This window comes from Enhydra lutris, unplaced genomic scaffold (assembly GCF_002288905.1).
Source record: "Enhydra lutris kenyoni isolate GAN:26980312 unplaced genomic scaffold, ASM228890v2 scaffoldscaffold77, whole genome shotgun sequence".
In the NCBI taxonomy this organism is placed as follows: Eukaryota; Metazoa; Chordata; class Mammalia; order Carnivora; family Mustelidae; genus Enhydra; species Enhydra lutris.
Window position 1 is genome coordinate 284,572 of NW_019154161.1, and position 25,312 is coordinate 309,883.

The window sequence follows — 25,312 nt, forward strand, 5'->3', positions numbered from 1 at the left end:
TGTATTGTGGAGAGCATTTTTACAAATATGATGGATTTGGCAAGCCTGTTATAGTCCTTAAGCCTTACTCAGCATCAGAGAGTTCATTTTGAGGAGTAACATTACAAAAGTAAAGGATGTGGTAAACCGGAACTCCAGACTTAATGAACATCACGGCTATCACACAGGATAGAAACCGTAAAGTGTAGAAGTTGCAGTACCTTTAACTGGAATTCAGTCCTGAATCGATATCCCAAAATGAACACTAGATTTAAACCCTACAAATGCGTGAATGAGGAAAGACCTTCTTTTTAAATACACACTTTAGAAAACATCAGAGTACAGAAAGGGAACTTCAAAAACATAAGTATTTAGAAATGTATTTAACTGAACATCAAATGTCAGTGTCACAGAAATCAATAGGAAGGAGTACATTACTCTGTTTAGACAGTACCTCAAAATACTTATAAGGGATGATACAAAATTAAACATTTAGATAATGTATATGCTCTTATGCTTCAAAAGATACAAGGGATAGATTTTTGCATAAGTACAATTTATTTCAATGTGTTTTTGTCTTACACTGACCTTATGTGAGATTTGTGACTAGTAAATATCAGTGCATTTCTACTCTCAATCGCTCTAGAAAATTCATTTCTGCCTAGTGGGTGTGAAATTATGTGGCTGAATGTTGCTGCATCAAAGCTATGAATTGCCCTTCTTCCTTCGGTGGGTCTTATGCATATCTGATTTTCTGTGGAAGATGAACGAAAATACAATACGCGGTATATAAGGAAAACCTAAATGGAGATACTATTCTTGGTTAGAACATTAATGTAAATTACCATGAAATAGGTGTTCAGAACATCATTCTCCATTCATTAAAACTAAAAAAGACTTCCTGGATATGACAAAATCATTTACTAATTGGTCTTTAAGAGACAAGAAATGGCAGTCCAGTAAACTACTGAAGCACCTTCATGATAGCAGTCGTTGTAAGTTCAGAGTATCAGTTGATATGGTTGAAATGAGAAAATCAGCAGATACCAGAAATAGAATAAATAACTTCCCTAAAATGACATACAGTTGTTCATTCACATTTTTTGAGTTTCGTCAGGCCTGAAAAAGTTTTAGTATGAAAATTAAGTGGTTAAAAACTTAAAAATCAACTGTTATAAGATGGCTACTTTAAGCCTCATGGTAACCAGGAAGCAAAAACCTGTAATAGATACACAACAGATAGGGAGAAAACAATAACCTAAGAAAATAATAACCTAAGTATATCCCTATAGAAAATCATCAGATCACAAAGATACAGAGCAAATGAATAAGAAAGACTGGAAACAGACTGGAAACAATGAAAAGGATGACAAAAGTAACTCCATACCTGTGTCATTGCTCACTTTAAGTATAAAGGGACTAAATTCTCTAGCCAAAAGATAGATACTGGCTGAATGGAAAGAAATAGAAGACCCAAGTATATTTTCCTTCAAGGAGACTCACTTTAGCTTTAAGAATACACTGAGACTGAAAGTGCAGGTGTGGAAAAAGATATATCAAGCAACAGAAATGAAACAAAATCAGGGTAGCTATGCTTACGTGAGACAAAATAAACTTTAAGCCAAAGACTGTAGTAAGACACAGCATGGTCATTATAAAATAAAGGGGTTACATTGTGCAGTGTTTTTAATTATGTGGTATTTTGCAGAATGGCAAAAAGGTTTCGCCCCATTCTGGTTTTGGTAGGCATGAATAGTGTGTTTATATAACTCATAAAATACTTAACCGTTATTAAAAACAACATATTTTCCCATAAATATTGATGGTGTTTTTCCAAGTATTTTCGTGGTAGCTTGTGTAATGTTTATGGACATCTGTATCTTATGTGTTCCCTAAATGGCTAGTTGATATTTAAAAATCTATTTCTGTGTTTTGAGGATTGGGAAAAAAAGAACACTAAATGACAATTTGAGAAAGATTTGCTTCCAGATTTTGATGTGTGTGGGAAAAATACTGTTGGGCAATGATAATCTTGGTAATTTACTGTAACAAATAGCCAATAGTTTATTGAAACCACCTTGTACAGGCTAATAAATCTTTTCCACAGTATTCAGTTTTCTAACCTCTGGCTGTTACACAGTGCATATTTTATTTACATGTAATTTGATTTACATTGTTCTCTGCTATTTAAAGTCCCCAAAGAATGAACTTGTCCTTTCAGAAAGGTTATCATAATATCCTTTAGTAAGATTCCTGATATTATTTCGGGGCAGCTTTTCTTTGTATACAATGCAAATGGTAGGCATTGCATATGTCACCATTGAAATACTTACGATAGTGGATTTAGTTCAAGTTGGGTTCTTTCTGAAATGTATATTTTTGTGTAAGAAAACCTTACATTCTACTTTGATTTTTAGACTGCATTATGTGTGACTAAAAGTCTTATACACTATATATGCATTTACCAAATATAAAACACTCATTTCCTGTTGGCAAAAGGTGGCTAACACATACTTATGAACTGTTTGTAGTAAAGGTGTAGGTTTGTGTATTTATGTAGTGTCTATAACAAGAAGACATTTACTTCTGCTTATTGTTTTTTGTGCTTTAGCTATATGGTAATCTTTTGTGCATTGCGTGTTGTTATGGTCAAAGATTGGATACATATGAGTCACTTACTTTTAAAAACCAATTTTGTTGGATAAATATAGTAGTGATCTATGTTTTTTTCAAATAAATATCTGTTTTCTCTAAAAAAAATAAAATAAAATAAAGGAGTCAACACAAAGAATCTCTGGAATACTTATGTGCCCAACATCAAAGCACCTCAATATATAACGCAACTATTAATAGACAAGAACAAAAAGAGACAGCAATACAATAGTAGGGGACGTCAATACTGCACTTTCAATAATGGACAAAAAATAATAAGGAAATAACAGATTTCAATGACATTTAGCAGATCGACTTAGAACATTCCATCCAACAATAGCAGAAAACACAGTCTTCTCACGTGCACAAGGAACATTCTCCAGTATGGATTATATATTGGGCCACAAAAGTCTTGATAAATTTGATTGAAATCCTATCAAGCATCTTCTCCAACGACAATGGCATGGAACAGTTACAAGTACAAACCTAGAAAAATTACACCCATGTGAAAAATAAAGAACATGTAGCAGCATTACTCCTAATGGGCAAGACATGGAAATAACTTGTGTCTAATGTCAGATGAGTAGATAACGAGGTGCACATATAGAATATTTGCTGGCTATAATAATACTATATTGCCTGTTTGAAAGTTGCTAAAGAGTAGCTCTTAAAAATTCTTATCACACGTGCAAAGAATTATAACTGTGAGGTGATGGATGTTAACTAAACTTACTGTGGTAAGTGTTTTGCAAGATACATACATATATCAAATCATTAAATCGTATACCTTAAACTTATATAATGTCATATGTAAGTAATAGTTGATGAAAACTGAAAAGTCAAATAAGCAGATTATTGGTTGCTTAGGCATGAGGATAAGACGATGAGAGTGGTGATAGCTGGAGTATGAAGTTTCTTAGGAGGTGATAAGATGTTCCATAATTGACAGTGGTTTGCTTACCTACATGTGAATTAGTTAAAAAGATACCAGTTGTACACATTCAGTGGGTAAACTATATGGCATGTAAATCATATCCAAATAAAGCTGTTTTAATTTTTTAAAAAGATTTTATTTATTAATTTGACAGAGAAACAGCAGAAGAGAGAACACAAGCAGGGGGGAGAGGAAGAGGGAGAAGCAGGCCTCCCACGAAGCAGGGAGCCTGATGCAGGGCCAAAGGCAGACACTTAACCACTGAGCCACCCAGGTGCCCAAAGCTGTTTAAAAAGAACTCAAAATAAGAAATTCCTGTATAAGAAAACCTAATACTAATGACAAATATCAAAGACTACATAAATTCAAGTAATAATTAAACACACACATACATGCACACACATAAGATTTCATATGGAATTTGGCATTTCACTTTCTCCTCTTTTAATTTTTGTGATAATACAAAAATAATTTTTCAAAACACATATTCTGGAAATTTTATCAAATTAGACATAATATATGGTATTATTAGCATTAGTTAACATCAGCAGGCTGATGTTGGGTGAAGAAAATGTGTGGGTACTAAAATCTGAAGTTTCTCCAAAGAATCAATAGAATGGATATGCATGTATCTGTGTATATTTTTTATCCATATTTCATAGATCCACAGATACAGAAATAGATACAGGCTTATCATATATAGAGATAGATGTCTATCTCTCATATAGAGAGTGGAAGATTTCCTTTAATGAATTTGCTAATGCGATTGTGAGAGCTGCCAGGGCTGAAGTCTGCAAAGAAGGCCATCAGGCTGGGGACCCAGGGAGGTGCTGATGTTGAAGCTTGAGAATCTGAAAACAGTGTGGCAACAGACATAGGTGAGTAGGGAAAAGCACTCTGAAATATAGAGGTAATTAGTACAATCTCTAGAATGGACTGTCTAGTAGGTGGTATGGCCTTATTGGGGTAAAACTTTAATATAAACTAAATGGAAAAATGCAAATAAATTCTAAAAATAGTTCAACATCTTATAAATTAGAATATTGGGACTGTATGACTAGTGCATACCTTCCACAAAAATATAGGAAATCAGAGTTGTGGTAGGATGTTTCATAATACTGATTAACGGTATCGTCAAGGACCATATCCACCATGGATGTCACTGAAGGAGTAAGGTGCATTGCTACTTTAGGTCGAGATTCATAGCCCAAAAATGGGGAGTGATACAGTACGTAAGAATAAGGGCCAGGGATAAATGGAGAGCACAGAGTTTGAGAGCTTTGGGTAACAGAGCCACAAGGGAAGAGAGGACAGGATCCATGTTAGTTTCTTAGGGCTACTGTACAAGTGATCATAACTGGCTTGCTAAAGAACCCAAAAAATTGTCTCAGAGTTCTGGAGGTGCTTAGATGTCTGAAGCCAACCTTTTGGCAGGGCCGTACTTCATCTCAACGATTAAGTCTCAAAGCTATCTTTGACCTTCCTTGGCTTGTAGATGCATCACTCTGCCCCTGCCTTCCGCTTTACACACCTCTGTGTCTAAATTTCCCTCTTCTCTTGATGCCTGGGTGGTTCAGTCGTTAAGCATCTGCTTTTAGCTCAGGTCAAGGTCCCAGGGACCTGGGATCAAGTCCCGCTCGGGCTCCCTGCTGAGCAGGGAGCCTGCTTCTCCTTCTGCGTGATGCTCTCCTGCTTGTGTGCTTTCTCTGACAAATAAATAAGATCTTTTAAAAAGTTATAAACTTATAAAACATCTAAATAAAGTAAAAATTTCCATTATTGCCCCCAATCAATAATAGTTTGATCTTCGGGCTTAATAATTTCTGAGGTTGAGGTGGAGCTTCCTTCTTACACAGTTTCAGACTATAACACACACTGACACTAAAATATTTTGTACTTGGTTCATTTACATAAATATTGTCATATCAAACTTAACTGTCAGATTGCATTCCTTAATCAGTGCTATAGGAAGCTGGCCTTTTTTTTTTTTTCCTAAAGATTTTATTTATTTATTTGTGAGAGAGCACGAGAGGGGAGAAGGTGGAGGGAGAAGCAGACTCCCTGTGGAGCTGGGAGCCCGATGTGGGACTGGATCCTGGGACTCCAGGATCATGACCTGAGCTAAAGGCAGTCGCTTAACCAGCTGAGCCACCCAGGCTCCCAGAAGCTGGCCTTTTCACTAGTAGAGATGAATCCACTGCAACATGAAAAGACATCATATCCCACAAAAATTACAAGACAACATCCTTGTTGAAATTCTCATGTTTATACAATTATAGTTGAAGGTATAGGTCTACTATTACGCCTTTCATGCAGTGTGGATCTTTGTACACATGTGACTTAACTGGTGGCTCTGGGACAGAATGTTGCACCATCATGACTTGCATTCTTACCCTGAATGTACAGTTTCTAAATTACCTATGAAAAACAAAGCAGAATCCCCATAGTGTCCTAAGTACTATGCTTCCACTGTTAGAGAAATTAAACCGGGAAGCCATAGATGGAAGTGTCTGTAATGCCTTGGTAGTGTCTGAAAGGAAACCACATCTCAATTCACGGTCATTACACTGGAATGGAAGAAAATGAACCTAAGAGCGAACACTTACAGTCAAATAGCCTTCCAAAATGAGGTAACTTCTTAAAGTATATCTAGTCAAACACTGTCCTGGCTTCCCTTCCACATCCTCTCATTAAAAACCTCGCTCCTAGGGCACCTGGGTGGCTCAGTCGGTTAGGCACAGGCTTTCCGTCAGGTCATGGCCTCAGAGTCCTGGGACCGAGCCCCACAGCGGGCTCCCTACTCAGGGGGAGCCTGCTTCTCCTTCTCCGTCTTCCTGCCACTCTGCCTGCTTGTTCTCTCTCTGTCCAGTGGATAAATAAAACCTTAAAAGCAAAAACCAAGAACCCCACTCCTAGCTCCTGCAAGTGGAGCATACCTAAACTTTTGAAAACAAACCAGCTGGTGAAATTAACTCTGGGACATCTGAAGGTACATACTTTCATCTTTTAACACCACGTAGTACCACCTGTCACGTGGAGAACGTTCTCAGTGGCCCAGACATCTTCCCTGTGTGGTCAGTGGGTGGAAGACTCCGTGTGACGTATTTCCGGGCCCCTTTCCGCCCACTCTCGCACATGCCCGCAGCAGCTCAGTGCGACTCTGCCCTCACTTCCTCTGACGTAACCCTTAGTAATGGCTCCCCACAGCGCCTGCGCAGACAGAATTTCCCACCCGTGCTGCACAGGCGCACGGAGCACTTGTGGTACACACCGCCCCTCTCAGAGCCCAAACGTGCAGTCATGTGCTCCTCCCGTCACCAGTCGTGGTCTCCAACAGCACTACGTCTGAATCCCATGTCATCCAGGCCCACACGCCTGAGCTCACAGTCAGGCAAGGTGGGACCAGAGACTGTGGACAGACCAGTCCTCCTGCTGACCAAAGTTGTTATCACACCTGGAGTTTTGATACCCTCTCCTTTTCTTCTTGCTGAAATTCACGCATAGGCACAAAGAGAATGCAGGGGAACCACTCAAGGACCTGAATAGGGCATCTTCCATAATGAAGAGTACCCCAGAACAGGTGGGGATCAGGGACCGAGCCTGGGTGGCTCAGTTGGTTAAGTGTTGGCCTTCAGCCCAGGTCATGATTCCAAGGTCGTGGGATTGAGCCCTGTGTCAGGAGCCTGCTGCTCCCTTTCCCTCTGACTGCTGCGCCCCTGCTTGTGCTCCCTCTGTCTCTCTTCTCTCTCTCTGTGATATACATTAATAAAATCTTTAAAAAAAAAAAAAAATTGTCCCTTCAGATTTGGTCACAAATGACCACTCAGACCTTGAAATTGTCCTCTTCTGCTCTTCTGCCATTCCGTGATTCCTCCTCAGAACAGCTCAGAGAACAGAGTTCGGGGCTTATCTACTTCTGGGTTGCTTCGGTTGCCATTCACTTTCCTGAGGCACAGACTCAGATGAAAGAGACCACAGGATTTCCAATTTGGGTAGTCAGTTTACCTTTCTAGAGAAAGCAGTGCTTCCAAGGTAATACCTAGCATCCCTCTTTCCATCCCCGGGATGTCCCTTGATAGTCCACATTTTAAATTTTAATCAAATAGACCCACCTTTAGTGGCTACACTGAAGAATGCAAGCACAGCATATCTGAGGTCCCACACGGACCATCTTACGTTAACACAAACAACTCCTGGTGAGTTCCCAGGAAAGAATTTACTATTCACTGTTCACTGTTGGGAGTTTACTGTACTGGTGAGTGTCCTGTCCTCACGAGGTCCCAGAAAAGACCACCATCACCATCCTGAAGGACCACATCCTGTCTTAGCACTTTAAATTTTACAGAAAGGAGGCTAGTGAGTGCTAATGTCTGAGCAAGTCTCTATCTGGAAAACAACGCGTATACATTACTGCAATGTTGACTGAGCACTGATTCTGTGTTCACAGGGAAGTTATGGTGCACCACAGTGGGGACATAATATATATGATGTGATTTCATCCCCAAAATATCCTGTGAGCTGGGCACTAGGTGTTCTGTGATAACCATGAACATGTAGGTACTGGGTCTCCATAGGTGGCTGTGTGCTCTGTCTTCTGTTTCCCTATTGTATACTATAGGAGTGAAATATGTATGAATGGAAAAATGCAGAAAGGGCAGATTAGTAGTTCCGAGAGTTCTCATAGTATTTATATTTTCTTAACAAGATAGAAAAATGTTTGAGTTTTTAAGTATGTACCAATTTTCCTGTACTTTGTAAACTCTCATTAGCAATATATGATGATTTTATTTATTTATTTTTTTAAGATTTTATTTATTGGGCAGAGAGATCACAAGTGGGCAGAGAGGCAGGCGGAGAGAGAGGGGGAAACAGGCTCCCTGCCAAGCAGAGAACCTGACACGGGGCTCGATCCCAGGACCCTGAGACCATGACCTGAGCTGCAGACAGAGGCCTAACCCACTGAGCCACCCAGGCACCCCAGCAGTATATGGTGATTTTAATTCCTTCACACTGGTGTTATTTTTTTCTTTTGACATTTAGCCATTTTAGCAAATAGGAAGAGTCATCTCCCTGTAGTTTCCCTGCTTTCTAGGAGGAGCAGTTAATGAAAATGTGAGATATATACATATCTCACATTTTTTTTCCTAAAGATTTTATTTATTTATTTGAGAGAGAGCACGAGAGGGGAGAAGGTCCGAGGGAGAAGCAGACTCCCTATGGAGCTGGGAGCCCGATGTGGGACTGGATCCTGGGACTCCAGGATCATGACCTGAGCTAAAGGCAGTCGCTTAACCAGCTGAGCCACCCAGGCTCCCAGAAGCTGGCCTTTTCACACTAGTAGAGATGAATCCACTGCAACATGAAACGACATCATATCCCACAAAAATTATAAAGACAACATCCTTGTTGAAATTCTCATGTTTATACAATTATAGTTGAAGGTATAGGTCTACTATTATGCCTTTCATGCAGTGTGGATCTTTGTACACATGTGACTTAACTGGTGGCTCTGGGACAGAATGTTGCACCATCATGACTTGCATTCTTACCCTGAATGTACAGTTTCTAAATATATAGTATATATATTAAAATATATATATATTTTATATATGTATATATAAAATATATATATGCCATGTAATATTACTTATGACATAAAAATATATATCATAGAATATATTATGTACCATACATAATATATAACATCTATTTTAATATTTGTATTTATTTATCTATCTATCTAGATACCTATATCCAAAATACAGCCTTTAAAAAAGGATGTGCTTCCATTTGGGACAAAGTAGGTGAGCCTCGAGGATGTTATGTGACGAGGAATAATCCACACAAAATGACGAAAACTGTATTATCTCGATTATATCTGGAACCTAATAAAGTCGAGTCATAAAAGTAGAGTGCAGTTGTGATGGTCAGGAGCTGACTCAGGGCAAAATGGGAGATGTTGATCAGATGGTACACAATTTGAGTTATTCAGGATGAGTAAAATCTGGAGACCTTAAGTACAGCATGACAGCTACGATTATGTCCATTATTCCTTACCACAGTGTGAGGGACCCGGGGGACTCCCACCGGGCTACCATAAAGGAGATTCCTTCTCTGGAGGGAGGAGAGGACCCTAGATGACCAATTCCTCTTTCTTTAAAGTGGTAGGAGACTTAGATTCTCATGCTAGCCTAAACCCTATCTACATGGGACACCACAGGTTTTAAAAGAGTCCCTGGCAGAGTGTGTCCCCACTGAGAATGACCGGACGCTCCCATAGGGATCCAGGTAGCAGAAAAGTGAGGCTTAGTCTTGGGCCATCAGGTAGAGCATGGGTCTGTGCTGGCGGAGCAGGGTCCTCTGATGCAGGTGTGATGTGTCCTCTCCCTGAGCAGGGTTCTCTGGAGTAAGAAGCTTCCACTCAGTGCAGGTTACAGGTAGCCGTAGTTGTGGTTGTGATCATAGGCATTTCTGTGGGTCTTAACCTTTCACTGTAAATGGATTCTCTGCCCTCCTGAAGTAACATTAAGGCAGGACCTAGTGTGGCAAGTGTTCATGGTCATTCTTGTCGCTACTTAGAGATTCTGCACTGACCCTGAGGGGCACCAGGCTCTTGAAGGACCATCAGACTTATAACCATCCCCCTGTGGAACGGTGTTCACAACCCCACACCCAAGTAAATATTAGGTGATACAATATCTTGTATTGAAAGATACATATTCAAAGATATTTTGAGTGTCTCTGCGTTCTTCACACTATTTCGCTCCTGATTAGTCTCTGAAACTTGTCTGTTGGTACCATTAATAATACATAATTGTATGGAGAATTATGTAATAATTATAAAAGCGTTCATTCTATAGCTGTCGTTCTGTATTTATTACTAGAATATTTATTACTAGAATAGATTATCGAATTCACAGTTTTACCTACAGTGGGACTGGCTTGTAATTGTATAGAACGCTCTGTGAGGCATGAACATATAAACGGCCGGTATAGAGAAGAACAGTACATTTTTCTCATAAGATGAGAAGATTCTGTAATTCCCCAGGACACAGAGAAGGACCTGGATACACAGGGGTCATCACTCAAAAGAATAAAGGGCCTGGCAGTTGGGGCATATGCTTCCATGAAGGCCGATTTCACTTCACTCCACATAACCTAATGAAAAACAGGCGATGATGGAAGAGAGATGATAGAAAGCTGCCAAGTTAATTTGGATCAACTTTTCTGTGTTGTGAACTTAGGACGGTCTTTATTAAGGATCTGCCTTTAATAATCACCAAGGTGTTTACAATGGAGACACAACTTACCAATGCAGTGAATCTGGGGGAGATGTTATCCGTGGGTCAAGTCCTAGTAAACAGCAGAGAACTCCACTTCTAGAGAACCAGTACAAATGAAATAAATGTGAGAAAGTCTTTCATCAAAGCTCAAGCCTTATTAAATGTCATTGTTTCCTTACTGGAGAGAAGACTTAAAAATGCAAGAACGTGGCAACGTTTTTTTGTTTTTTTTTTTTTTTGAACGTGGCAATGTTTTTAAGCACAGTCTTCGAACATGCTCAACAAAGAGTTTTCATACTGAGAAGAAACCTTCCATAAGTAATGAATGTGGCAAAGCCCTAACCAGTACTCAAATTTTTTGAATCAGAGAGTGTATACTGGAGAAAAACCTTACAAATGTAAAGAGCGTGTAAGGCCTTTTCCCGGAGTTCTAGCCTTCTTGACATCAAAGAAAGTATAATGGGTAGAAACCTTATAAATGTAAGTAACATGGCCAGCACTCAAAACTTCCTTGACTTCAGAGAATACATACTGGGAAGAAAACTTACAAATGTAAAGATTTTGTGGAAGCCTTTATTCCTCAGACTTCCCTTGACAGCAGAGTATACATACTTGGGGAGAAACCCAACAAATGCAGAGAATATGGCAAAGCCTTGAAACAGAACTACAAACCTACGTAAACTTCTGTGCGTTCATACTGGGAGAAACCCCCTAAATATAAAAAATATGGCAAAACCTTTGAATTTCAAGCCTTCCTTGACAGAGGGCAATACATGCAGGGGAGAAACCCTACAAATGTAGAGAATATAACTGAATCATTAACTAGAGCCGACACTTTGCTATACATTAGAGAATATATACTGGAGATACTAGGTACAAATGTAAAGAATGTGGTAATGTCTTTACCCCGAACTTAACACTCAACATTGGGGAGTGTGTACCAGATAGAGGCACCTGGGTGCTCAGTCGGTTAAGCATCTGCCTTTGGCTCAGGTCATGATCTCAGGGTCCTGGGATCAAGCCCTGCATTGGGCTCCCTGCTCAGTGGAGAGCCTGCTTCTCCCTCTCCCTCTGCCCCTCCTCCCTGCTCTCACTCTCTTGCTCTATCTCAAATAAATAAATAAATAAATAAATAAAAATCTTCAGAACCCTAGAAATGTAATGAATAGGGGAAATCCTTTGTTTTAAATATACATTTTGGGGAAAAAATAGTTTATACAGCATAAAAACATTAAAAATGTAAAAAATGGCAACTTATGTAATGAGAAAACAAATTTAAATAAATACCAGAGATCCACAGCAGAATGTACTATGCCAACAGCACTTTTAAGACCTTGATCTGGTCTAGATTTTCAGTGGAAACTTGCAGGATTCTACATCTTACGTCATCATTTTTGTTTTTCCTTTACACCAAGGGAACCAGGGCAAGTTTGAGACATTCTTCTCAGTTATCTGAATGTGGCCACCTGTCGGTCATAATTTCTAAGTGGAATCCCAGACACCTTAGCAGCTTTTGGTGTGAAACATTTTCTCCACGGTTTTGCATGGAGACTTCTTTTCTAGTTTCACAGAATGTCCAGAGGTCTGTCCATTGGCAACTCTGTCCCCTTGAAGGACTTCCAGGCCACTATCATCAGTCCTAGGACTCTGGTTGGGAGAAGCATTAAGTTACAGTCCCGTATTCCATTGGCCTCTCCAGTGTCCTGTGCTGGACTCTACATGAGCTGGTCCATATCACAGTTTCTATATATGTATGAGACAAGAAGAACGACAAATACTTCACAAACACTGTTAAGTATTGGATCTGGTTCTGTTCTGCTTTGTGACAAACACAAACTTACCCCATACGGCATTCAGATGTGCCCAGATGTTTCATATTTATGACTTACTATGGTTTCCATTCTGTACATGCACAAGCTGACAGGCCAGCACACTGCTAGGAACAATGCACACCTAGATCCTCTGCTCATATAATACCTCCCCTGGTATCCTTGTCCTAATGGAGCATCTCTGTAGTTTTTATACCTTCTCTGCCATCATTGTGATTTTTTCTCCTTTTCATTAGACTGTGTGGAAGCAATTGAACAACTCGGCCTTAATCAATGCGTGTTTCCCAACGGTCAGCCCTTTTATTATTTTCTTGAGTAATATTCATTGTGTTTTCAGGCTCTTCTCTGTATCCTAGAGAAATTATAAAACTTTCTCATCTCAGATGAGAAGAAAGTAGTCTGTTTTTCTTGGTCTGTTTTTCTCCATGTTCATCTTTTATATATTCATGGCTCAGAGAATGTTATGCACGATTACAAGTGATTCACATTTTAGGCAAAATTGTGAATTAAGATAATCCATTCCAGTAATAAATAATAAATTATAGCCATACACTGAAACCTTTTGTAATTATCATAGAGGGCACCTGGGTGGCTCAGTCGGTTAAGTGTCTGCCTTCCACTTAGGTCATGATCCCAGGGTTCTGGGGTGGAGTACTGCACTTAGCTCCCCACTCAGCGGGGAGTCTGCTTCACCCCCTGCCCTTCCCCCAACCCCCTCTCATGTGCGTGCTCTCTCTTTCGCACAAATATAAATACATAAAATCTTTAAACACACACACACACACATAATTATCATAGAAGCAGCTGTACAACTGTGTTGTGTTACTGGTCCCAGCAATAAGGCCAGAGTCTAATCAGTAATGGAACTGTGTCCTATAATAATGTGGAAATACTTGAAATATCTTGGAATTTGTATCCTTCAACATGAAATAGCATATTTGCCTAACATTCATCTGGGTGTGAGGTTCTGAAGACAGTTCCACAAAGATAAGCTGACATGTCAAATGGTCCTTCAGGAAGCTGTGGTGAGGGAAATTGTCTCAGGAGTATGACGCAGCTGATGGCAGGTGAAGCCACGGGAAAGCTGGGTTTTAGGCAATGCAGGCATTGGAGACTAAGTGGTGAACATTGTGTCTCATGCCCTAGGAGATACGTTGAAGTCTTGATAGATGACAATGCCCAAGGAAAACCACTAGTGTATTTAAGTGTTTTCCATTATAATTGTAATAGTGAGCTGCAGGGAACAAAAGAAAATACAGGTGGATGTGTCAGCTGATAGGCAAGAAGAACTATGGTGGGTAGCAAATAATGAACATTTTGTGCTCAAGTTCAAGTTAAATGGATTTGGTGATGTGCTGGGGTTCTCTTGGCTTGTGTTAAGCTTTGATGCCAAAGCTTTTCTCTTTTGAAAGGGAACAGGTTACAAGAATAGTCTTTGGCAGTCTCAGTTTTAGCAAGCAGTTTTATGGAGGAAACGTTCACCAAGCTTGGAAAATGAAAGTGATACAGTTGGGGACAAAAGGCGTGAAGTATTTTATCTAATAAGAAGTTGTATTGCTTTTGAAACATCTAAGGGAGGAAAAAAGGACACGGCTTTTAAAAAGGATATTTATTCAACATTAATGTAACTGTAATTATGTTTTAAAGCTATAATTTTAATGTAAGTTTTTATTATGTAATACATTAATCCTTGCAGAGGTGTGGCAGAGAGAATACAGAGTTCTTATAGAGTCCTCACTCTCTTCCCTTGTTACTGTGACATTACTATGGTCCTTTTTTTTTTTTTTTAAAGATTTTATTCATTTATTTGACAGACAGAGATCACAAGGAGGCAGAGAGGCAGGCAGAGAGAGAGGGGGAAGCAGGCTCCCTGCTGAGCAGAGAGCCCGATGCGGGGCTCGATCCCAGGACCCTCGGATCATGACCTGAGCCGAAGGCAGAGGCTTAACCCACTGAGCCACCCAGGCGCCCCTACTATGGTCCTTTGGACAAAATTTGCAACTAGAAATGGCACACTAACATTATAGATGTTTCAGAATTATTAGTATTTCACGAATTTTAATTATTTTTCCACCTGCCGTAACAGGATTCTTTTCTACATTCATGCCCATGATTCTTGGTCACCCCCACTTTGAAGAGTGAAGAGGTAGACCGAGGGGTGGGCAGCAAGACAAGGTTTATTGAGCAATGACCATGTGACTGGGGGAGGGAACCCAAGAGGATTGCCACTGGGACCTTTAAGTCTGGGGCTTCTGTAGCTTACTTAGGAGGGCTCTTTTAGCCTGATTAACCTTCCCTGAGCCTGTCATCTGTCACCTATCACATGGGAAAGGGTGGAGGGCTCCTTCCAGGGCAGCGTAAAGTCTTTTGAAAGGTGGTTCTCTCTTAGGTGGGGGCCCCTGTCTCTGACTGCTGCCTTCCACCTAGCCTTCGTCCTCCCCAAGGATGCGATCCGGAATAGCACTCTGTATGCATCGTATCTCTGCAGTATCCTTTGCTCTGTATTAATTTCATCATTTTCCCCCTAAATTTCACAATTTTGACACATTTGAGAAAGCCTACTCAGATGCTTTTTTATCTCTAAAAATGAATTTGTCTTCTATTTTTCTCATGATTGCAATGTGTTTATAGCTACTGTGATGAACACGGAGATGCAAACTGATAGAAAAAGCAATTGTTTCTATTTAAGTTGGTCATTAGAAGAATAGAGATGAAGAGCCATGGTCCCCACCATCCAGAGACTTATAGTCTGGAGCAAATGGTATGCAGTGGAAAATCCATGTGTCACTTTGACACCCCCAAAATTTAACTCTTAACGGTCAGCTTCTGACTGGAAACCTTACCAATAACATAGTCAATTACATACTGACTCTATGTATCTATATCTATAGCCATATCAATATCTATATACTCATATACATTTATATCTCTAAGCCTATGTCTTACAATAAAAGTAAACTAGAGGGGCACGTGGGTGGCTCAGTCGTTAAACGTCTGCCTTTGGCGCAGGTCGTGATCCCAGGGTCCTGGGATCTAGCCCCGCATCGGGATCCCTGCTCGGTGGGAAGCCTGCTTCTCCCTTTCCCACTCCTGCTTGTGTTCCCTCTCTCACTGTCTCTTTCTCTCTGTGTCAAATAAATAAATAAAATCTTTTTTAAAAAGTAACTTAGAGGGGCGCCTGGGTGGCTCAGTGGGTTAAAGCCTCTGCCTTCTGCTCAGGTCATGATCCCAGGGTTCTGGGATGGAGCCCCGTATCGGGCTCTCTGCTCAGCAGGGAGCCTGCTTCCCTCTCTCTCTCTGCCTGCCTCTCTGCCTACTTGTGATCTGTATGTCAAATAAATAAACAAATCTTTAAAAAAAAAAAGTAACTTAGAGAAATATTAAGAAAATCATAAGGAAAACACATTCCCAGTGCTCTACTGTATTTATCCAAAAAAATCTCTGTGCAAGTAGCCCCATGCACTTCAGACCCGTGTCTTTCAAGGGTTAACTTCAGTTTCTAATAGTATTGTCCCAGAAATCTCTGTGTTTATGTTAAATTGCTTATTATTTCATGTTATAAAACAGGGAATTGGCTTACATAGAAAATAATCATACAAAGTTTCTGGTAGGCAAATTTAGGAAGAGAGAACTGGGAATATCCAATAAGCAAGGAGATCAGAAGCCTCGAGTCCTCTGCCTCTCCAGCTCTTCCCAGAATCCTCTCTTCTGAAGCTTCTCTAGGTCTGGCCGCACCCTGGGTTCTCCCCTCACTGAACAGCAGGTCAGAGGTTTGGTTCGCTGCTCCTCCCACACCCCAGGGGTAGGTACTAATGTTTGGCTGACACCCCAAATCAGATATATGGAAGCAAATAATAAGGGAGCAGAAGGCAAGCTAAGGACAAAGCAGAAGGTGATACCCCACAGCCTCTCTGCGGCCACACTCCCGGGTGGGATGTGTGTGACGTTCTTCCAGGAAACTCCCAACAGTCTTAATATTAATGTTTTGCTAGAGAGAAAAACAGCCTTAGCTTGACAACAGCAGGGTCTCCAGTATCCTGAGGGTCTTCTTTAGCATATGAGAATCTTGCGGATGCCTTCTTTTGTCCTTACTTCCCCCAACTCCATTGTGTATAATCAGCCATTCCTGACCACATTTTTCTTCCAATTGGTCCTGTCCCTGTGCTTTAATAAAATCACTTTTTTTTTGCACCCAAGACCCCTCAAGAATTCTTTGTTGGCCATCTGCTCTCAGTCTCACCAGCAGTCGAAGACTACATCACAACGATTGTGTGTTTGGTGCCTTATTTTCCATCTTTCTCATTACATTCTGTGCCTCAAAGTGGGTCAGAATGTGCCACTTGGCATGTGGGTTACTTGGAGTTGATGGCAACCAAGACCCTATGGGCCCAAGAGAAACCTTTGCGCCTCCCTTAACTACAGAGAGGAACCTAAACTGGAGGCCCTTTCCCAAACACGGGTCGTTACAGGAGATACATTTTACCTGAGTGGTCCATCGTGTGGCAGAGCAGACATCTAATTCCCAGTGTCAGGAGCAAGAACTCATGTCCTCTTCAAGGGTCCTTCGAGCTGGACTAACTATCAAATTGACATGAGACAGATTCACAAAAGAAAATCAAAGTTAATGGCATATGTACAAGGAATCTGTATAGACATGGAAATTTTAAAGACAGGCAAAATGAGGTGTATATGTGATTCTGAACTGAGGAGAAGGGGGTAGGGACCCGAGATTTCAGAGGAAAGGAATGTAGTTCATGGGGCAATAGGACAAGCGGCTGTTTGGTGGACATTTGCCTGATCATCGAGATGAGTCACTCCGAGAAAATTTATTTGTTAATAACCTTTATTCTGAAAAAGACCTTTAATTTGGATTCTTTGATGTGATGAAGTGAGGGACAAACATTTCTCTTGAGACTATAGGATCTCAAGTGCTTTCAGCTCAAAATAATACACACCCCAGAGTGGCACATTCTGGTGAGGGGTGGGGACAACTATCCAGAATTTCCTCTCCTTAGTACCCTGTCAATTGCATTTCTTCACCTTGAAATCCCACACTCCTGCTCCTACTTTTTCTTGGTTCGGGATGACATATATACCTCATTTTGCCTGCCTGACTTTGGAATTTGCATGGGTTTGTGGATTCCCCATATGTGTGCTGTTCAATTTTATTCTCTTCTGTTAAACTGTCTCATGTCAATCTGATTCTTCGTGCAGGTAGAACAACCTTGTAGGGGACAGGAATTCTTACTCCCCAGGAAGGGGACAGGGCTTTCTTGCTCTGTGACAGCTTCAAGAGCCAACCCATTTAGCAGCTTGCTTTCCATTTCTGCTATCTAGTAGTCACTCAAAGTTTTTGTTTGTTTGTTTATTTTTTAAGATTTTATTTATTTATTTGACAGAGAGAAACACAGCAAGAGAGGAAACACAAGCAGGGGAGTGGGAGAGGGAGAAGCAGGCTTCTACAGAGCAGGGAGCCTGATGTGGGACTCGATCCCAGGACCCTGGGATCATGACCTGAGCTGAAGGCAGCCGCTTAAGGACTGAGCCTCCTGGGCACCCCCTCAAGTTTTAAAAAGTAAATACATTTATATTGTGAAATGGAAAGAGGACCCAGTAGTGTCTTCAGTTGTCTCCATTTCAGCCTTAGTCTGTATCTGTCAGTGACTCCGGTCTTCTCCCTAGCTTATCTCTTAGCTCAGGCAGAAGGCCCAGCAGCACAGCATCCCAGGAAGGGGAAGGAAACTACACCTTCCAACAGCAGGGCCTGCCCTGAGCCAACAAGACCCCACATGCCCCACGCCAATACAGTGTTGGGCCTGCATGTTCCGCCTCGCTTTGTCCTTTATTTTCTTTATTCAGACCTGGAAGCACGGTCCGTGATTCGGAGACCCATGTTTGAGACGTTACTCCGCGGCCTTCGCTGTGGCAGCCTCCCTGAAGTAGATTCCTTTCTCGTTTTGCTCCCGCTCATCTGTCCGCTGTTGGCCAGGGCACAGGGAGGGGCGCGTGGGCACGCAGCTCCTGGGGTCCCAAACAGACCAGGTTTGGCCACTCCCTGTTGACAGAATCCAAGGCAGAAAGACCCATGATGGGGAGACGAGAGAGGAAGTTACTTCGGGGAGACCCACACCCGCAAGACAGCCCAGGAATGTCCCAAAGACGCTCTCCAAAGTGCTGAAAACACGTCCAGGTTTACAGAAGGAAAATGGGGGGCAAAAGCGAGGGGGTAGCGGCGGGCAGGCAGCCAGGGTTAAATCTGTCCTTGTCTGGGGGTCAGTGAGGGGGTGGGGTCTCTCTGGCTCAGGGCAGTCCCAGTGGCTTCAGGGGTCGTTTCAGTTCCCCTCAGGGGATGCTTTGCCCTCAGGGTCTTCCTCCTGAGCCAGGAGACGAGGCAGAAGGAACCCAGCTGGAAAGTCTGGGGCCACAATTGAGGCGGCCAAAGTCGTCTTTCTTGCCTTTGGATTTTGTCAGCGTGAGAGGCAGAATAGGTCTGGGACACGTGCAGCCAGGTGTCCTTGTACCCTCGGGTCCTGGTTACAACATAATTTCCACAGTCAGTGGAATAAAGACCTCCTTCGGCTGACATAGTTAAGATCTGTGTGTGGCGGTGTGTGTGTGAAAGGTGAGAACACTTAAGATGGCCTCTTCTAGAAAATCTGAAGTGTACAATACACTCCTACTGACTTCAGTCAGCACGCTGTACGTTCAACATTCAGTGTTTCTGCATCCTGCACAGTGAGCTTTTTTAGCTTTTGACCAACATCTGAGCATTCTCCCCCACCTCAGCCCCTGGGAACAAACATGCTAATCTTTCATAATTTTGCCTTTTTTTTAAAGATTCTGCATCTCTGATTTCATACAGTGTCTTTCTGTCTGCGTGTGGTTTATTGGACTTAACAAAACGTCCTCTAGGATGATTCTGTTGCTGCAGATGGAAGGATTTCCTTCTTTTTGGAGGCTGATAGATGTACTGAGAATAAATTAGATGAGGCACCTCTCCCAGGAAGAGAGCTAATACCAGAGATGAGCTTTTTAAAAATATTTATTTATTTGAGAGAGAGAGCATGAGTGGGGTTAGGGGCAGAGGGAGAGTAAGAGGGAGAAACAGACTCCCTGCTGAGCAAAGAGCCCGATGTGGGTTTTGATCCCCGGACCCTGAGATCATGACCCAAGCCGAAGGTAGATGCCTAAAGGACTGAGTCACCCAGCACCCCCCCACCCCGCCCCCGCCTCCCCGCACCCCGGGATGAACATTGCTTAAAGACCTGCCTGCCTGGGGTGCCTGTGTGGCTCAGTGGGTTAAGCCTCTCCCTTCAGCTCAGGTCATGATCCCAGGGTTCTGGGATCGAGCCCCGCATCGGGCTATCTGCTCAGCGGGGAGCCTGCTTCCCCCCACTCTCTGTCTGCCTCTCTGCCTACTTGTGATTTCTGTCAAATAAATACATAAAATCTTTAAAAAAAAAAAAAAAACAACTGACCAGGGAACTTAAATCTTCTTGATGTCACCACTGATAGCACAATGATTACTTCTCTTTTGAGTATCTCATCTCTGACATTTAAGACAAAATGAGATAGTCTGGTTTTATTCCCTTATCTCTGTTTTTGTTTTTTTGTTTATTTGTTTTGCTCTTTTTTACAGTTCGGAGTTTCTCCACATCTGGGATTTCTTTGAGCCTGGTCATGTAGCCCCACCTGTCCCTTACTCAGTATCTTTGAGGTTCCCATGTTAAGAATTTTTTTTTCTCTTGTGAACCTGTCTTGTGTTTGCTTAACTATTAGGACAAAGAATTGTGGGGCACCTGGGTGGCTCAGTAGGTTAATAAGCCTCTGCCTTTGGCTCAGGTTATGATCTCAGGGTCCTAGGATCGAGTCCGGCATCAGGCTCGCTGCTCAGTGGGGAGCCTGCTTCTCCCTTTCTCTCTGCCGCTCCCCCTGATTGTGTTCTCTTTTTCACTTATTTTCTTTCTCAAATGAATAAATCAATAAAATCTTTTTTAAAAAAAGCGCAAAGAATTGAGAAGAGATGAAAAAAAAATGTTTTCCTCTCCTATACCTTTATTCTGTTGGCAAAAAAATGACCTCCATGCTTCAAAGCCAAAACAGAAGACAAAGGCAGAGTTTGGGATAAAGAGAAACAGTACCTTTGTTGCTTTGTGAGGCAAAGGAGGGCGCAGAGGTCCGGGCTTTCCAAACCGAAAGCCCACCTGGAGGAAAGGTCAGGGGGTTTTGTAGGGAAATGCAGTGATGTGGGAAACAGACAGAAGAAAAATTATAAATTTCTTTTGTATTTACAGCCCACTGGCAAGTCTGAGGCAGGCAGAGTTACATTCCCCTAGGAATTCAACTGCCTGGATGTTAACACTTTGCTAAGGGCAGAAGGCAGTCTTAGCCCGACCCCCAGGATCTTGTAAGTCTGCTCTAACAGATAAAAATTCCTTTGGAAAGTTCTTTATCTCTAACCCCCACGCCCCACCAAGATACAGTTTGGCAATCATCCCCGAAGTATATGACCTACTGATTTATATCTGAAGGGCCTCATTGAGAAAGGACATGTGGGGCTGGGTAGGGAGTGATAGGTAGGGGCTCCATGATCAGGCTCACAGAAATCGCAGAAATGCTCACACACAAGGAAACCAGGGATAAGGAAACAAACCAGACCACCCTGCCCTGGGCATTTGGGTTGGAGTCTTTTATGGCAGTCACATTGTGACAAATGAAAAATAACCAGACCCCAAAGAAGAAGTAAGCCATTAAAGATGTTATCCCCAGTCCTTAGTCAAACTGAGGCTTCTCAAGAACGTTAAGGCCACTAGCTCCCGGGTCAGTTCTGAATATAAGACCGTCGATGGAGGCCCACATTGGCAACCCCATCAGGACCCCTCTCACTCTGGAGAGTTTCCATTATCCTTGCTTAATAAAACTCTACCACTTTATTCACTCCCCTTTGTCCTCAAGATTTACTCTTTGACTCCCTGAGACAAAAAGCTCACGCTCCTCCTTCAACAGGATCTACCTGGTTTTGACAAGAATTGTGTCTGTGCGGCCAGCCTTGTTGATCAGGCTTTCAGTGTGCTGCCAGATTCCTTAAAAAAAAAAAAAAAAAAAAAAAAAAAAAAAGTCTAAGAAGGGAGGAGGGGAGGTTTTCAAACAAGAAAAAAAGTTACTTAGTTTAATAGCATGACTCCCAGGGGCACCTGGGTGGCTCAGTGGGTTAAGCCTCTCTTGGGCTCAGGTCCTGATCTCAGGGTCCTGGGATTGAGCCCTCCGTCGGGCTCTCTGCTCAGCGGGGAGCCTGCTTCCTCCTCTCTCTGCCTGCCTCTCTGCCTATTTGTGATCTCTGTCAAATAAGTAAATAAAAAAATCTTTAAAAAAAAAAGATTTATTTAAAAAAAAAATGCCCCCCCAGGTGTTTTAAGGCAGCCATTTTGATTTTGTTCCATTTGATGCTTTTAAATGGTTTCAGTTTCAGTTACCAGGGGAACCGGAGTGAGATAACTTCACATTTACAGTGAGAAGCCACGGAACATTTTCTAGGATAGCTAAACTTAAGTGAAAATATTGAGGAATTAGAATTCCCAGTTACTACTGTGGGAAACAAAGGCATTGATTTCCTTACTGCCGGCAGCCCACTGGCAAGTCCTTGAAACAGGTGGAGTGACCTTCCTCTGGGAGCTCAACTGCCTTGCGTGTTGACTCTTTGCTAAGGACAAAAGACAATCTTAGAATAACATTATCCCGGCCTCCCAAGATCCTGTCAGTCTACGTTAACATATGAAAAGTCCCGTGGAAACTTCCTTTATTTCTACCTCCCAAGATACATGTTAGCAATTATCCCCCAAACATACGGCCCACTGGTATACCTCTGAAGTATCTAATGACTGAGGGTTTACTGAACAGTAACAAATGAACATTTCCTAAAAATAGCTAGCCCTGTCAACATCCTGGAACAACATTTGGATGTTCCCAAAATACTTTGGAGACGTGTGCTGTCCTTACTCCCCTTCCAGCTTAAAAGTATATAATCAGTCACCTGTTGGCAACCGCAGTGCAGATCTATCTGCCCGTGAGTCCTGCCCCATACTTTAATAAAACCACCTTTTTGCATCAAAGATATCTCAAGAATTCTTCCTTGGCCATCGACTCCGAACCACAACATTCTACACCAATGGGAATTTTAAAAGTACATTCAGTTTGGAAAATGACTTGGCGGTGACTTATGGAAATAAACTTTGCTAACCAAGGGGAGCATTTTATCACCACAAAATAGATCTCTTTGGCCTAAGGCTTATTTTAAAGAAACAAAGGAAAAGCTCTGAAACCCTGCAGAAGTTGCCTTTGGTAAAAGAGATTTGCATTTGTTAAGGGCAAGCTCCATTTGTGAGGGTGTCTCCCTCTGTTCCGTAGAAAGAGGGACAAAGTGTCAGTCTCCAGAAACTCTCACCAGTGGACAAGGCACGGATTAAATAGCAGTAACAATCATGGACTTGGTCACTGTGCTTTGCCTGGTCACCTCCCCCAACGCTTCCCAGTAGGACACTGTGTGGAGTTTCAAAAATGATCATACTCCAAGCATCCCACCCAGATTCTGTCCATTGGTGAGGGTGAAACACTCCAGGCGATTCTAGATGAGTCCACCGATAAGCAGGAAGGCTTCCCCTGAATAGAAGACAGCGGAGCGCAGGCTTTGGCTCAAGCAGAGGTAACATGGCCTCCGCCCAGTGATTCTAGAAGCATCAGGTCCGTGCAGCACACTTCTTTCTTTCTGCTCTCCCAGAAGTTGTGAGTGTGTCTGTGGCTGGGAGGCCCCCTGAAAGCAGAGAAGGAAAAACTCAAAGATTAGTTTCCAAGGAGATATTCATTATTTCTGAATAGCTCTTGATACAAAAGGCTAGGAAATTGGACCTTTTCTGCATTTCAAAGCCCTTCCTGGAGGCGAGTGGTTTAGAGGTGCAGAGGCTCTGTCGGTGGCTTTAAAAAGGCATTTTCTCCTGACGCTGCTGTGATTTCTCCTAGAATCTGTTCTGAGGAAGAACGCCAAAGGACCAAGTGAAAAAAGAAATGGCCAGTTCTCAGGTAAGGCTTGCGTCTGAGTTTAGAGGCCCAGTCATGTTTTTCTCCTGAAATTCCTCACACTTAGACATTGCAAATCTGACTTTTCTAGTTCTGATGTTTCTGCTTTATGTTTACACCTAATTTTTGAAACTATCCAGAAATGATACTCAAAATTAGGTCTTTAAAAACACTTCTCGGGGCGCCTGGGTGGCTCAGTGGGTTAAGCCTCTCCCTTTGGCTCAGGTCATGATCTCAGAGTCCTGGGATCAAGCCCCGCATCGGGCTCTCTGCTCAGCAGGGAGCCTGCTTCCTCCTCTCTCTCTGTCTGCCTCTCTGCCTGCTTGTGATCTCTCTGTCAAATAAATAAATAAAATCTTTAAAAAAAAATAAATAAAAATAAAAACACTTCTCACCTATAAGCCAGAGCCTTCTAACCCTTCTCTCCAACCTGGCTTCCAGTAGGCCATCAACAGTTGTCACTTTGAGGGGTGCCTGGGCGGCTCAGTCATTAAGCATCTGCCTTCAGCTCAGGTCATAATCCCAGGGTCCTGGGATCAGGCCCTACATCAAGCTCTCCACTGGGCAGGAAGCCTGCTTCTCCCTCTCCCATGTCCCCTGCTAATGTTCCCTCTCTTGCTGTGTCTCTCTCTGTCGAATAACTAAAAACAAAACAAAAACTGTTGTTCGCCAGTATTGGAAATAATCCCTTGGTGACAGATCCACGGGGAAGGTGTTAAGGATTCCTTTTGCTGAAGGGGTCTGGTCCTGGGATATCGGTGGAGGAAAATGGTCTTATTTTGGTCCCATCTGGAAGCCTTACAGCTCTGTATAGACTAGGAGTAAGAAAATGCACAGATAAGCAGTAGATATGAGACCCAGAAAAATGTGTAACATTCTCTGAAAAAAAAAAGGGCGAGGTCCATACCCTTTAGCATGTAGAAAACACACTGTATCTAAAATATACTATATATTCCAGGACAGGGAAAGTATATGTGATCGAAGTGTGCATAAATCCAGTGTATTCCCATAATTTCATTGACATTCTGACTTGCTTCTTAGGGAATACAAGAATGCGGTGCCTACATGGGGTGTCTCTTGATCAGATGGGGGGCTCTTAAATGTCCGGTGATGATCATGTGTGGGCCGGGCTAGGGGAAGCCAGAGAACACACCTGAGGCAGAACAAAGGAGCTAGAAGTTCATTGGATACACAGCAAAGGAGCAGGGAACAGGAGCTAGGAGAGAGGCTGTCTGCAAGGAGGTGGTGGGTGGGACCTGTTTTTGCAGGGGGAAGATGAGGAGTTATGGAGACAGATGGAATATTCCCTTTTTGGGAATGGGACCTTTCTAAGTAGCCCATCGGTTACTTAGGGCCTATGGCTGTTCAGGGGTGGGTCGCCTGATGGGCCTGTCCAGTTCAGGCACGCAGTCACCGGGCCTTTTCCCAGTCTGGTGCTCAAGCCTGTTTGCCTAAAAGTGGCCTCAACCTTTGCAGGGTTCTTGTCTGTCTGGAGCAGAAGAAAGACTCTCGGACACAAAATGGTAAAGGGATAGTGTATCAAGTGAAGTGAAGGGGAGAACAGA

At 42.2% G+C, this 25,312-nt stretch overlaps 2 protein-coding genes across 2 annotated transcripts in view; both read left to right on the forward strand.

The window, feature by feature from the left end:
* Positions 1-25,312, forward strand: part of LOC111160768 (zinc finger protein 729-like) — a 411,473-nt gene that overhangs the window by 21,882 nt on the left and 364,279 nt on the right. Inside the window, 3 exon segments of the mRNA XM_022524112.1 lie at positions 11,185-11,275; positions 11,346-11,450; positions 11,612-11,652. Coding sequence (XP_022379820.1) covers positions 11,185-11,275; positions 11,346-11,450; positions 11,612-11,652 — 237 coding nt within the window.
* LOC111160787 (putative protein ZNF720) overlaps positions 1-25,312 on the forward strand; it is a 44,136-nt gene that overhangs the window by 15,240 nt on the left and 3,584 nt on the right. Inside the window, exon 2 of the mRNA XM_022524136.1 lies at positions 23,691-23,750. Coding sequence (XP_022379844.1) covers positions 23,736-23,750 — 15 coding nt within the window. The 5' untranslated portion in view covers positions 23,691-23,735. The remainder of the gene's footprint in view (positions 1-23,690; positions 23,751-25,312) is intronic.